Genomic DNA, 14694 nt, shown 5'->3' with positions numbered 1-14694 from the left:
TTTCATTCAGATCCGAGCCTAATTTCCACTCCAATAGTTTTTGATCAGAATCCGAATTATCTTTATTATTTATTAGATACTAAATGGGAAAACCTGCACAAAAAAAAAGTCATTTCATTTTATTTTTCATCTTTTTCATTTCATGTAAAGAAGAAACATTGCAATAATCTCAGTTGTGCCTGTTCCTCAGCACTGTGAAATAATATTTTGTAGCCAGTCTGGCCCGTTTGGTGACATACTGAGCAGGTTGGTGTTAATAGTTGCATTGAGATGACAATTTTGCATAAAATCAATACACATCATGTTAGGATGAATCATTTGATTAAAAAGGCAGGAATAATCAAATTGCTTAATTGTGTTCATATTTCTTCTTGTATTGATTGTAGTGTCCAGTTTGTGTGTCCACAGTGTATATACTTTTTGTGACATTTTTGTTTTGTGGTGTGACAAACAAAAATGAAATGAAAATAATTTACTCCAAATAATGCATTATTTGCTGTTCTGTTCTATCTATGCCACCGACGTGTCCCACACCTCAGCAGGTACAGTTTCGTGACATCTTTGTGTGGTAGCTCTACCCTTTTTTTTTAATGTAAAATATGTACCTTAGCTCAATATAGGTTGGGAGGCACTACGCTAGATGATACGGCCGTAGCAATATATGACACTTGCAAGTCACTCCATGTTATGTAATCCAAATAGTTGCAGTTGAGGGGGGAGTAAATACTACCTGCGGATCATGATTCCTGTGTCGCAATCCTTGTAAGACGATATTTACAATAATAACTTTATATAACATTGAGGTTATGAGTCATTGATGTTATTATATCGAGAACGCAATTTAAATTATAATACGTGCTTAGTGGAATTTATTTTGTTAATTGTGCACGTGTTTTCAATATTTACGACATCTAATCATATTCTCGTACCTGTTTCGTCACCTGCTGACTGTTTATTTTTCGTCTTTCGTCTCACGTGACTTGTAGTAACCCCCAGTGCGCATGACCGCTGGTCTTTCCATCCCCCTGATTTGCACATGCGCCGTCTGCAACATCCGGGGCCTTGGACAAGGATGAACGGCGACTTGCAAGATGGCGGCGGAGGGAGGAGGGAAGGAGACGAACGAGATTAAAACGCAATTCACTACCCGGGAAGGCGTCTACAAACTCCTCACGCACTCCGAGTACAGTCGCCCGAACAGGGTGCCCTTCAACTCGCAGGGTTCCAACCCCGTCAGGGTCTCCTTCGTCAACGTTAACGACCAGTCGGGCAACGGCGACAGGATCTGCTTCAATGTGGGCCGGGAGCTCTACTTTTATATCTATAAAGGTGTGAGAAAGGTAAACAACGTTGACAGCAGCCGCCGTGAACGCGTGTGCCAGGTAGCAGCCGGACCGGCTCGGCGTCTTCGTTCAACCGCCGCTGTAGACCCGCCGGGCTTGTGTCGCAGATTGTCCGGACGAGGCCATGTAGCGTTCAGCTATGTTACACGCTAATTAGCATCACCAGCTAATCTAATCGCCATACTTGTTTAACAGTGAACTCGTCTCTTTGTGGGACTTCCTCACTAGTTCTGAGTGACCACCATGCTGCAAATGGGTTGTTTACGTTTCACGTGCTTGCAGGAATGGGACGATAACATGACGTAATTGCCTAAATGTCAGGTTCTCGCTATCAACTATGAGGTCAGAAGTGAGTGTGGTTGGTTGTAGTGACGTCACGGTGGGTTCATGACACCTCATTTGCATGTGGGAAAGGATCACGTTTGTTTCTATTGGACTTGGCGACTTTTGTCTAATTATCAGTGGGTCTCAAACTTTGTACTGTACACTAATCAACACGTGACTTTGCTCAACAAGTACCGCCATCATGAACAACAATAATACACAGTAGCATAGCAGGTCCGTCTTTCTTTATATTTTAATATTGTAAACAATATAACATTATGGATGCGAGCTGTCGCACGCACAGCGGCTTAGTGATAGCTTTTACTATAAGTCGAATCTGTTATGGTTTTTAGGCTGCCGACCTGAGCAAGCCCATAGACAAGAGGATATACAAAGGCACGCAGCCCACCTGCCACGACTTCAACCCGCTCACCGCCACAGCCGAGAGCGTCTCTCTGCTGGTGGGCTTCTCGGCAGGCCAGGTGCAGCTCATCGACCCGATCAAGAAAGAGACTAGCAAGCTCTTCAATGAAGAGGTTGGTTGTCATCCAATGGAATTGTTGTGTGTCCGATTTTATATAAATACATATGATTTGAAAATTGCATTGTGCTACATACCTTGACAACTGCTCTTTCCCCTTCCCAGAGACTAATTGACAAGTCGCGCGTGACGTGCGTACGATGGGTCCCCGGTTCTGAGAGCCTCTTTTTGGTGGCCCATTCGAGCGGCGCCATGTACCTGTACAATGTGGAGAACACGTGCGGCACGGCGGCGCCCCACTACCAACTCCTCAAACAGGGGGACAACTACGCCGTACACACCTGCAAAAGCAAGTCTGGCCGCAACCCCTTACTGCGCTGGACGGTGGGCGACGGCGCTCTCAACGAGTTCGCCTTCTCCCCGGACGGTAAGTTCCTGGCGTGCGCCAGCCAGGACGGCTACCTGCGGGTGTTCGGCTTCGACGCCGCCGAGCTGCACGGCACCATGAAGAGCTACTTCGGAGGCTTGCTTTGCGTGTGCTGGAGCCCCGACGGGCGCTACATCGTGGCCGGCGGCGAGGACGACCTGGTGACGGTGTGGTCGTTCTCGGACTGCAGGGTGATCGCGCGGGGACACGGACACAAGTCGTGGGTGAGCGTGGTGGCCTTCGACCACTGCACCACCAGCGTGGAGGACGGCGTCGGCGGCGAACCCCCCGCCGAGTTCAGCGGCAGCGACGAGGACTTTTACGAGCATATTCACTTTAGCGCAGGAAGGGATCGGGCCAACAGCGCCCACTCCCAACTTTCCAAGAGGAACTCTACGGACAGTCGGCCTGTTAGCGTGACATACCGATTCGGGTCCGTTGGCCAGGACACCCAGCTGTGTCTGTGGGACCTCACCGAGGACATACTCTTCCCTCACCTACCTTTGTCTCGCACCAGGACTCACACTAATGTCATGAATGCCTCCAGCCCCCCGGCCACCGCAGCAAACACTATTTTCACCGGCACCAATGGCAAAGACAATGTTAGCAATAGCAGCACCGGCGGCAACACGCCAAACTCCCTCCCGGGGACGCTGCCTCGCTCCAACAGCTTACCGCAATCCTCCAACCCTACCGGCGGCGGCGGAAGCACCCCCAACAGTCACACTGGCAGCAGCAGCAGCAGCAGTAGCACTGCGGCCGCAACCGCCGTCCCCTCCAAGGGCGGCGGCGGCAGCCTCATCGACAGCGCCCTGATCGCCGCCGGCGTGGGCAAGTTCGCCACGCTGTCGTTGCACGAGTCGCGCAAGGAGCGGCCGGAAAAAGAGCACAAGCGCATGCACAGCGCCGGCCACATCGGCAGCAAGAGCGGCGACAAGCTCAACCAGCTGGGGGCCTCGCGGGCGGCGGTGACCAAAGGCGACACCGCCAAGACGTTGGGCACGGTGCTGTGCCCGCGCATGGAGGAGGTGCCGCTGCTGGAGCCGCTCGTGTGCAAGAAGATCGCCCACGAGAGACTGACCGTGTTGATCTTCCTGGAGGACTGTTTGGTCACGGCATGTCAGGAGGGCTTTGTTTGCACGTGGGCCAGGCCTGGAAAAGTGGTGAGTAACAGGTAGGGCTGGACGATTAATCCAAATTTGATCATGATTTCAATTTTGCCTTCTCGATCTCTAAAACAGGCATGAAAATTCCTCACCTTTCGGCGAAATTTGCCGTTTTCAAAATAGGTCACCTACGTGAATCGTGGAGATCTGATGAGAAAATATTTCGGTGTAGGCGACTGGAGAGTCGGTATCAGTGAACTCCGGGTACCGAAGACGGCGCCGATTTTCACGTTAAATCAGACGGGTGACACGGTCCAAAGCAAGTTGTGACTGTGCGGGGGTAGATGCGTTGATAATTTACCGTGGCGCACTTGAACGCAGCAGTGCACGCACAACCAGCGTACTGACGTCAACCTTCTCGCGCTGGATTTCATTCACGCTACATTTCCGGGTTTGGGTGGAAGCAAGCGAGATTTGACCGCCGACAAGCAAAACGAGAGTGAAGCTTCGCGGTTCCTAGCATGCTAGCACACGGTGCCCCACCTGGTGCGTGGATTTCTTGGTACTGAGGACGTTAAGTAAAATAAATAACTGTTAATAACTAAATAACCGTTCAAGAGAATGTTATTTTATAAAAATATATATTTTATTGTTAAATTAACATTTATTACCACAAACGACAGAACAAAAGCACCAAAAATTGGTACTATTCAGTACGGGATCGATACCCCGATACTGACAATTGGAACCGAACGGGTTCAGATGCGAAACGTACCCATCCCTACTTGATCGCAGCACATGCTGTTTTTTCAACATCCATAGAGAATGTTATTTTATAAAAATATATATTTTATTGTTAAATTAACATTTATTACCACAAACGACAGAACAAAAGCACCAAAAATTGGTACTATTCAGTACGGGATCGATACCCCGATACTGACAATTGGAACCGAACGGGTTCAGATGCGAAACGTACCCATCCCTACTTGATCGCAGCACATGCTGTTTTTTCAACATCCATCCATGGTCCAATAAATGAAGCAAAGATGTTTGCATTTTTGCAAACTGTTTTTTTTTTGACGTCATAAAATTTTGAACATTTAAATGTGCCGTCCTTTTGTCCGCCTAGACCCCAAACACCACCACCCGCGCCCCCACCCGTTTGACGAGTGCCCAACGAATGATATAAATTATAAGTTTAGGTCCAAGTGCTTCTCACCTTTTTCACCCCTGACCCGTTTTCATTTCAAAAGGTAATAACTGAAGAAAAACGATGAATGTGCAGAACAGTGCGTGGATTTACAAGTTCTCTACGTTATGAAAGTACCCTGAATGCACCATGTTGCTTGTAACAAGCCCAGAGCGATTCAATGTGATTCTGCCGTCGCTAAGCGTCCTTTAAGCTATTTTGTGACACCCCAGCTAGTTAACTGTAAACCTAAACACACGACAAGTAGAATAACATCCACTGTTATACAGTATTTAAATACAAAACATGCTTCGTTTTAAAAACATGGCTAGCCTAGCGCTAATGTAGGATTCTATTCGAATGCTAACTTCGGGAGACGTAGTCCTTCAAATAACAAAAATAAACACAAATTCTGTGTAAACTCATACCCACAGGTAAGATAACGCTACTCAAAGGCACAAATTGTTCCCAATATGCATTCATACAATTCGATCGCAAATTTCTTCTGTTCTCATTGTAAACATGAATGCATGGCACCACACTGCCCCTAAGAGGCCAAAATCCGCAGTAACACCTAGTATTTGTTTTCAATTGCTATTTTAGTGTATTTTCTTAGCTGAGTTTTCATGGATTCTAGAAAATTTACTTTCATCAAAATTGAAGGATACAACTATTCAAGTTTTTGTTGTTGTTGTCATAACACACATTTCCACATGACATGGCACAAAATACAAACCCTGAGGGTAATGCATGACTGGGCGTAAGGTTACGATGATACTTTTGAACAGTTTACTTTAGTAGTTAGTTAGTCAGTGAATAATCATTTTATCAAGAATAATTGTGATTATAGATAAAATAATAATCGTCCAGCCCTCGTAACAGGTCACATGACTCTCATACCGTCGCTATACCGCCTGCTGGAAATATTAATAGGCAGCCTGTTTTTCCCCAGTCAACCCCGCCATTTTGTCTGTGATGTGTCTCTCCGCAGGGACTTCTATCATCTCAAAACAACCCCGCCAACTCCCCCAGCGGAACCGTAGTATAGCTACACCCCCCCCCCCCCCCCTCCATCAGCCACAGAAGTGGTGGATGACAACCAAGACGCGGCTGGCGGGAACTTGACGTCTTTCGTCTGCAGTGAAATGGGTGCTAGCTGGCAAAGGAGGAGGAGCTTTAAGGTTTTTATAGGAAGGGCTGACTGGGTTCACTGTTCATATGTTGGTGGCTGTTATCATGGCGACGGTCTTCTTGTTGGGGTGTTCTCCCGTTTCTTTACTTCTTTGGGCCTTTTAAAGGGAACAACATTTTGAAGTGGCTGCATATCCTCTACTAATGGAGGTAGTACTTCCTTAAATCACACAATGTGTATTTGCACAAATTGATCAGCCCTTCCTTCTTGGCGTGTGAGGTTTTTTGCTTTTTGTTTTAAATCCTAGCAGAAGAACACAAGCAGGTTTTGGAAGCACTTGGCTTGTTGGCGCCCTTTGTCTCCCAAGTTGGATGCTGCAATCATTTCTTTTTTTCTTTTTTTTTAAAGATAAACAATGTTTGCACTTAACAGTTTGTTGTTCAGAGGAGGACGGATGTACTTTTTTTTTGGGGTGGGGGGGTGTTCAATAGAATTAACAAAAAAAACCTTTGTACCTATTGTTTATTTTAATATGGTTTTCCACATGACACAGGCTCTGTATTATATGTAAATATTGTATTGCAATGATTTATGGAGATGATTAATAGTTTAAAGAGCCTTTTTTGGGAGAAAAATAGAGCTATTTCTAATACAGAAAATCTAATATTAAAATGAATATGCAGATTTCCCCCGCCCCCCTTTTTTCCCCCCTCCCATTTCCGTTGTACATAAAGAGATTTCAGGTGTATTTTTTCTTAACGCAACATTTGGTATAATATAGGAGATGCTTTTATCTAACGGCTTGTGGTGAAACACTCTTGTTCAGCCATCATTCCGAGCTCAGGTAAAACCGCAGGAACGCGTACTGGCCTATCGTGTGAATCGACTCCCAACCTAACAACTCCTCTTTAGTGTGAGCGGCGTGCATATAATGATGACGATTATTTTTTTTAAACAACACTGTGTTGATTTATGCCAGAGCTGGAACAGCGCTTGATGTTTTTCCTCAAGCGCCCACAAGGAGAAAGACGGAGGTTTTGAACAGTGGCAGATTTTTTTCCTCCATGTGACGCCTATTAAACAGTTTGACAGACTATAACCATGACTCTGTTTATATTCTTAAAAATATATGCAAATATCGGGTTATGTTAATCCACAAAGTTAAAATGTTCTTGTTTGTTGACAAACAATTTAAAAATAACAAGCCATAAGCCTAAAGTATGTTAAATTAATATTTGATAAATAAAAGCTCCAATTTCTTTTTACTGTCACATAAGGGAAGCTATTTGCTCACAAAATTCTCTTGTAATGGCTGATTAGCTTCTTTTTTTTAATCTAAACTGCGTCTTTGAACAAAGGTTTTTGTCACAAAACAAAGTGTAAAAATCATAACACTTTGTTCCCATCTCAACTTATTGAACAGTTAATCGCCTCTGTATATAAGTAAAAAAAAATAATTACTCAATAGAGCAAATGGGGGTCATTTGTATGAAGCGTGGAGCATGTATTTTTCTCATATATTTTTTAAATATATATTTATATATAATTAACCACTTCATTAGATGAAGGCCAACAAAAATGCTGATATATTACATCCATTTATTTTACACTGTTTAGGACTCCTGAAAACAAATAGTTGATGTGTACACTACACGATATGGCCACTAGAGAGCAGTATAGTTGAAACGTCTCGATCATGTTGTTAGCATTTTAACATCATACGAGAACAAGATGTCATTAGACCAGAGCTCACCAACTGCGGTCCTCAAGGGCACCTACCAGCATTGGATGCTTCCCTGATTGAAATGACCAAGATCATTATCAGGCATATACATTCTCCAGTATTGACATGTAGCTTTTATTTACATTCCTGACAGTATCTTCGAGCGGTAGCAAAGCTCAGGGAGAACCAGACCAAAGCCTTGCGTCAGTCTGCAAATTTGTCTGTGGTAAAATGACTGTACAGTAGCTATCACTCATGTTAGTGGTAAAATTCCAACCCATGAGCCTGCTCTAAAAATAGCTCGTCAGATATGGGACATTGTGATTGTGAAGAAGAAATGTGGAAGTGTTGCAATTGTTTAAATTCACATTTATTCGACCCAGTTGTAGGGAAAGTGTGGCACATTCTTTCGAGGACGTAGAACAGAAAGCGACGCCAAGGGGATTTCAAAGCATCAGCAGACTGTCATCGAGACCAAAGAGCCCTGTTCCGCTTCCTCACTGTTTCAGTCTATTCTAAGCGTTCCCGGGAGGCGGAGGCCCAATTATTGGGCATCTTATTTGCAAACTTGCCCAAGATTCATAGCACGTCTCTAGCCCTTTCACGGATAGTAGTTACTACAGTGGACAGCTTTTAAAACGTTTTCTCCTATACAAATGAATATTTTTGCCACAGTTGGCCATTAGCCACTCCAGTGGACACTAGTGTAGTCTAGACATACACTGCCATCCGGTGGTCAACGTTTGTAAGTGCAAAAAAATAAAGACAGACAAGATGGCCGACAGAAGTTCAGATGTGACGTGCAAGGAAGGAATAAGTGTCTATTCCTTCTATTCCAGGAGGCCCTAAGGAGTAACATAATTGTTAAAATTATCCATGTATTGATTTTGTAATTTGAGGAAATTGCGATTGATTAGGAGTCCACTAAATTGGACTTTGGACATCATTTGCTGTATTGTTACTACAACTTAGTGTTACTGTAATTTTGTTGCCATTGAAAATACTTTATCTGCAGTTTTTTGTTGTCGCTTTAAATGTTTATTATAGCAAAACTTTATGGATTTTAGTCCTCATATGAGAGTAAGGATCCTTATGTTTTGTAGCGGTCAGGTGGTTTTTGTTAATTAATTTCTTACAAACATTGCATCAGTTGCGCAAATGCACATTATCCACCCTAGTGGACATGTCACCAACTCCTTGAAAAATTTACGTTTCCCAAAAAAATGAAGGTGATTTTTTTTTCATACTTAAAGAGTAATAAAAACACTTGAGAAAAAAAAATCCTGATATAGGTTATCAAATATTAATATTTGTGCACGGGCTAGCACAAATCTGACGTAAACAAAGACAAACTAAATCCCGACATTCATCTTTATTTTTTTTGGAACAGTCCAGTGAAACAGGCAACATGAAGAAAAGTCCAAAGCTTTTACTTTGAAAAGGCTTTCTTCTTAATAGAGGATGCAAAAGAGACAATAATATAGAATATAGTGGCAACTTTAAGGTCACTGCAAGCGCACGTAGCTCTTGCAGAGTTCATGATCCCTGATATCCCCCCAGCCCCCGTTCTTCACATGCGGAGCCACCCCTCCGGCTCCGTTCGACGGCAGTCTCTTGGTGATCAGGAGGTTCCTGGGGAACAGCTGGTTGCTGCTGCTCTGCAGGATGTTCTCCATCTTGGACTTCTGGCTGGCTGGCATGCAGGTGGCCTTCTTGTGGTGCATGCCGCAGTCGCCGGCGTGGAAGACGCGGGGCGCCTCGCTCACCATCACCTTCCAGTAGGACGGCAGGCAGGATGCGGTCAGGTGCTGCAGGGACCAGTCCCAGTTGTAGTCGTCGTAGGTGCAGAAGCGGTCCGTGCAGCCGAGCAGGTTCCGGTAGGTGTCGCGACCCAGGGCCATGCCCATGTTGTGCTCGGTGGACTTCCAGGCCTTGACCTCGACCCTGTTGGCTTTATTGGAGTAAGAGATGTGGCTGTAGCTCCCCAGTGACAGGATGTCGCAGTCGCTGCACTGCTCCCGCTTCATCGCCGTCATCATCTTCAGCAGGTGGATGAAGTCCGGCGCCAGGTAGTGGTCCTCCTCAATCAGCAGCACCAGACCATTGTGGTCCTGGAGGACGTGCACTCGGTCCCACGTAAAGTGCAGCTTCCACCACCAGTGGTGCTTGGTCTGCGAGAACTTGGCCTCGCGGTAGTGCCCGAACGAGTCTGGGTACTCCGCGTTGATGCACCCCAATTTTAAGGCCTCCTTTTTGGAAATGTCCCTGGGACAGTCCCTCGGGTCGTTGCCGGGAAACTCCTGCGGGTACAGCTGGATGCTGAACGGGAAGAAAATCTGCAGCACCTGGCAGAAGTCCACCGAGTTCACCACCTTGTTAATCTCGGGGGACCAGAAGTCGTGGCTGAATATCAGCAGTATCCTCTCCACGCCGCGGGCCTTGCGCAAGCTGTCCACCAGCAGCTTCAAGTAATCCGGACGGTTGTGGACCTGGACCACCACGACCAGGTCGTCCTTCTGCCGCGCCGCCTTGAACTTCTCCTCGTTCCTTATCGTCTGGTCAAAGTTCAGCTGGAAAACGATGCCGCGGTAGACCAGGGTCGCGTTGTCCACGTCGGGCTTGGCTTTGTTTTCTTTCTCAATTTTTCCCAGGTGCGTCTGGTTCAAAGGGGCAACGGGGGCCCGGCTCACGGCTTGCACCTGGACATGGTCGTCGAGGCTATTTCTGCTGGTGCCGCTACTGCTCTTCGCCACTGCCTCAGACTCCGCCTCCTTGGGGAACGGCTCAATCTTCTTTTGCCGTCCGCTGGTCCAGAACGCCAGCCCGCAGATGATAACCACCACAGTCAGTATCAGCACCTTTCTCTTATAGATCCGGAATCTCATTGTAGGGGATCGGGCTCTTGGAGGGAGGAGGGGAAAGAAAGCAGATAGTCGGCGGATGGTCGTGGCGGTGAAAAAGGTGAAAGCTGGCTAATTGCTGGAAACATGGATCCTGCTCCACTGCCACTGGTGGCGGGTGAATATCCAATAAAGCATGACAGTTGCTGGGAAGCAGCGAGGTTGCAGTAAGCATGAATTGCCTGGATGAAAACACAAATCGATACAGCAAGTTAGGGCTGCTTGATTAGGAAGAAAATATTAAATCATGATTATTTTTGGTAATAATTGAAATCACAAATAGGACTGATCATTTATTTTTTGGGTACAGAACAAGAAAATGTTTAAAAGTTTAAAAATATATATATGAAGACAAATAAAATTCTTTGAATGTAATTATTTTTAAATATAATAATAATAATTATTATTATTTTTTAAACAACTCCAAAATTTGTATTAATGATTTTATTTTTTACAATTATACTGATTTTGTAATTGTGGAGTGCAAAAATTTAAATTGTAATTGAATTTTGATTAATTGCACAGTCCTACATCAAGTTAGGGCTTGACGATTTAATTAATTATGATTAATCAAATAAAGAAAAGACATGTTTTTTCCCCATCACTTTATTCTAAAACAGATCATCAATTTGAGTGCAGAAATGCAGAAACATTACATTACGAGAGCTGCAAGCTGCTATAAAGAGATCCCTGGCCACGTTGGGGGCCTGACGCATAAGACAAAAATCACTAAAATATAAATTACCAGGCCTGAAATAAGTGCAAAGTTGCATAAATATTTGCCCAAGTTCAGACCCTCAAAAAGAGCATCATCTTTCTTTGCGAACAGTGCGTCGCCGTGGCAAAGAGCGTGCGATGAAAGAAAATCAAATATCTTTAGATGAAACACACAAAGTTTGAAGGCGAGCTGATAAACTCTCTAGAATTTGTTATAAAAATATGAACTCTATAAAAGGCCCCAAAATTGTGTCAAATTCCAAAGTAACACCAAAATGGCGGACTTCCTGAGTTAAAAAAAAATCTACAGGGGACACTTATTTTCCCCCCGAACACAGAACTATTCATCATCATAGATAGTATTTGTACTTAGCAATATTATAACCTTATCTTACCAAAAACATCAAACTTCTAGTATACAGTTAACTTCCAAACTACTCTTGTTTTATCTTTTAGGAGACGAGGGGCACAAAATCCATGTCGTTTATTTAGACTTCAAATCAGCACGTCCTGTCGAACGGGTTCTACTTGTTCGAACATGAGAAGTACTTTGCATCACGGGTGCAAGGTTTCGGGGAGAGAAGGTGTATACCAATGCAAGTAGGGATGAAATGTTTTACGGGAAAACGGATTTATTGTTGAAACAGTTAAATGTCAAGTTTTACTTTTAGTTTAACTCATTCACTGCCACGATAGACGTCAAAAATTCATTTGAACTATTTCTATTAGTTAAAAAAAAAAAATATATCCACTTTTGCTAACAAGAGTATGAAAACCGAGAAAAAAATGTTTATTGTAAATTTAGAACAGATATAAAATTTGTGATTAATCGTTAGTTAACTAGTGAAGAAGTCATGTGATTAATAACAATTTTAAAAATAATTATAGCCTGACGGGCCTAATTTAATTAAAAAAATAATAATAATAAGGGCCGTTTAATTGTAATTAATTGCATGATAATTTTATATCTGTTTTTAATGTACAAAAAATATAGGTTTTCATAAAAAATGAAATGAAATGAAAAATTGTTAAACTAATAGAAATAGTTCACATACATTTTTGACGTCTATAGTCATCAATGGCAGTAAATGAGTTATTTACACATTCTTGAACTAAACTTCTCATACAAAAGCAAAAAATAAATCACATGCGGATGAGGTAGAAAGTTACAAACCCATTAGAGGCTTATCGAAGGCCCCACACCTAAGTAAATTGAAATTAAAATAACACTAACAACGCAGTGAAAAGCATCAACAAACGTATATTCTACTTTATTAGATTATTATTATTATTATTCAAACATTTAAAACAAAATACAATCCCATAACGTCACACATGTTGAAAACATACATCAGTCAAGCTTCTACATCATTGTCCCATTTACGAAATTTTTTGTGCATCCTGATTTTGCCCATGATCAAGTATTTGCATTTGATATTTATTTGCAAGTAGGTCACGACACGATGTAGTGTAACAAATTCCGCAAAACACATTCCCCCCCCCCCTTTTTTTTCACCGTTAATAGCCTGTAAACTGGCAACTGGCAAGGTTGATTTGGTCATTATAGTAAGATTTACACCGCTTCATTGTCATTTGACAACAGGAAAATGAAAGACAGCAAATCATTGTGATAACACGACAAAAAAAAAACAATTCACTTTGCATGGCTACATAATTGCTTATGTGTCTATGGTTTAATATGTGATCATAAAGCATTAAAAAAATGGCATGGCACTTCCTCCAACCTGTGTGCAAGGGTTTTTATTTTTTTCATCCTCATGATTCCTTTTCACTTGACGCCCACTTTCACCCTTCTCAACTATACAAGGAAAACAATAGTCATTTAAAACACCACATATACTCGCATCCATTTCATCCCCCCCAGCATCCTAAAACGTCCGTTACCGTCGTAGTAGACGTTGAACCGCAGCAGCATGCTAGCACTAAGTTAGCAACGGCTAGCAACTCCGTCCGCAAAAAAAGCACCGTCCGAAAAATAAATACCACACGGGCGTTCGTCTGGTTGATTACCTGAAGTCGAAGCGGCCCAACGTTCACTTCAGGATAGAAACGTCAGTTCGATGGTGTCCCATTTTCGCTTCATCCCCCCCCCCGAGGTGCTGCATGGAAAAAGCAGCTAAAAGCTAATGATGGGAGAAACATATCATCACACTAGGCCATTCGCTCAACAGGGGGCGCTCGCAGTACCGTAAACACTTTTTTTTTTTTAAACCCTCAGAGAAACTACTAATTTATAAATATAACAAGAATATAACAAATTTAGGGGGAGGGTAATCAAATTCCATACATACATTTTCTCTAACCCAAAACATCAGAACTGCAAGACAGCTGTGTAACCAGTTAACCACGGTTAAATATTCAATGCCGAATTCTGAAAATAGCTATTTTTTAAAATGTCAATTACATAGAAGCAATAATATTAATGTACAATATTCATCATTTAAGTACGGAAGCGTATTGCATTCACTTGGAGAAAAAAAAGTCCTGTTTTTCTGACTAATTTTGGGGGGGAGCTTTGTTTTTTAAGTATTTTTTTTCCTGTTTTATTGAATATTTCCCCCCTGTTTTTTTAAAGTATTTTTTTTTCTGTTTAAAAAATATGTATTTTCTCTGTTTTTCTGAATATTTTTTTCCCTGTTTTTTGGAGTAATTTTTCCCTGTTTTATAAAATTTTTATTTTTCTGTTTTTCTGAATATTTTTAAAAAGGGTTTTCCCACAGAGATTAGGGAACAAACCACAATACATTATACACATTCATTCCCAGTAAGTAAACATGACCATCGTATTGCATATGGAGGTATGCGGGAAAGTGTCTGCTTCCGCTATTAGCGAGTCTGCAACAAGTCACTTGGAGGTCAGAGATAAAATAAATAAATAAAAAATACTCAGAAAAACAACCAGCTCTGTTTTTCGGAATAATTTTTTCCCCTGTTTTTTTAAATATTTGTTTTCAGGTTTTTTTAATTTAATTTAAAGAATCATTTTTTTCCAGCCTGTTTTTCAGAATATTTTTTGACAGAAAAAAATATTCAGTAAAACAAAAAAATATTCTGAAAAAATAGAAAATAAAAAATACTCAAAAAAACAAAGCTCCCCCCCAATTTTTTTTTTTTTAATGTTTCTCAGTCATCATCAAGTGGAGAAAACACGTGACATGACCAAAAATTGGCCGTCCATGCAAAATCGATTTAAAAAAAAATGTTTATCTGAAACTGGTTAGGACGACAACAGCTTTGAAACTGCTACAGGTGTTTCTGGCAAGTATTAGCTGTTTAGAACGTCTGTTTTCTTCATATGTCTGGGTCTGGGCTACTTAATTGGTTGGAA

At 42.5% G+C, this 14694-nt stretch overlaps 2 protein-coding genes across 4 annotated transcripts; one reads left to right on the top strand and one right to left on the bottom strand.

Annotated features, from left to right (window-relative positions):
• Positions 1 to 1047: 1047 nt before the first annotated feature.
• wdr20b (WD repeat domain 20b) lies at positions 1048 to 7104 on the top strand. Of its 3 annotated transcripts, none has more exons than XM_086061605.1 (4): positions 1048 to 1340; positions 2021 to 2203; positions 2314 to 3738; positions 5865 to 7104. In XM_086061605.1, exons 1-4 carry the CDS (start codon positions 1092 to 1094, stop codon positions 5919 to 5921), a joined length of 1914 nt encoding a protein of 637 aa, XP_085917731.1. In that variant the 5' UTR covers positions 1048 to 1091; the 3' UTR covers positions 5922 to 7104. The 3 variants fall into 3 exon arrangements, with proteins under 3 accessions (XP_085917731.1, XP_085917730.1, XP_085917732.1); XM_086061604.1 differs by having other exon boundaries at positions 2314 to 3749; XM_086061606.1 differs by having other exon boundaries at positions 1143 to 1329; positions 2314 to 3749.
• A 1977-nt stretch (positions 7105 to 9081) lies between these two features.
• On the bottom strand, positions 9082 to 13524 carry mgat2 (alpha-1,6-mannosyl-glycoprotein 2-beta-N-acetylglucosaminyltransferase). The gene is made up of 2 exons (XM_086060397.1): positions 13377 to 13524; positions 9082 to 10810 (listed from the first exon to the last, which is right to left on the bottom strand). The coding sequence occupies exon 2, from the start codon at positions 10611 to 10613 to the stop codon at positions 9234 to 9236; it is 1380 nt and encodes a 459-aa protein (XP_085916523.1). The 5' UTR covers positions 10614 to 10810; positions 13377 to 13524; the 3' UTR covers positions 9082 to 9233.
• Positions 13525 to 14694: the final 1170 nt, after the last annotated feature.

The sequence above is a fragment of the Leptonotus elevatus genome, chromosome 18 (genome assembly GCF_054856555.1).
Source record: "Leptonotus elevatus isolate MCC_2025b chromosome 18, RoL_Lele_1.0, whole genome shotgun sequence".
Classification (NCBI taxonomy): domain Eukaryota; kingdom Metazoa; phylum Chordata; class Actinopteri; order Syngnathiformes; family Syngnathidae; genus Leptonotus; species Leptonotus elevatus.
This window is presented reverse-complemented; position numbering and strand designations above follow the sequence as displayed.

Excerpts from the sequence above, each read along its gene's own strand:
- wdr20b (XM_086061604.1), top strand. The coding sequence starts at position 1,092 with ATGGCGGCGGAGGGAGGAGGGAAGGAGACGAACGAGATTAAAACGCAA. Across the intron at positions 1,341-2,020 it reads TCTATAAAGGTGTGAGAAAG|GCTGCCGACCTGAGCAAGCC; the intron begins GTAAACAACGTT and ends TATGGTTTTTAG. Across the intron at positions 3,750-5,864 it reads GGAAAAGTGGTGAGTAACAG|GGACTTCTATCATCTCAAAA; the intron begins GTAGGGCTGGAC and ends GTCTCTCCGCAG.
- mgat2 (XM_086060397.1), bottom strand. The coding sequence starts at position 10,613 with ATGAGATTCCGGATCTATAAGAGAAAGGTGCTGATACTGACTGTGGTG.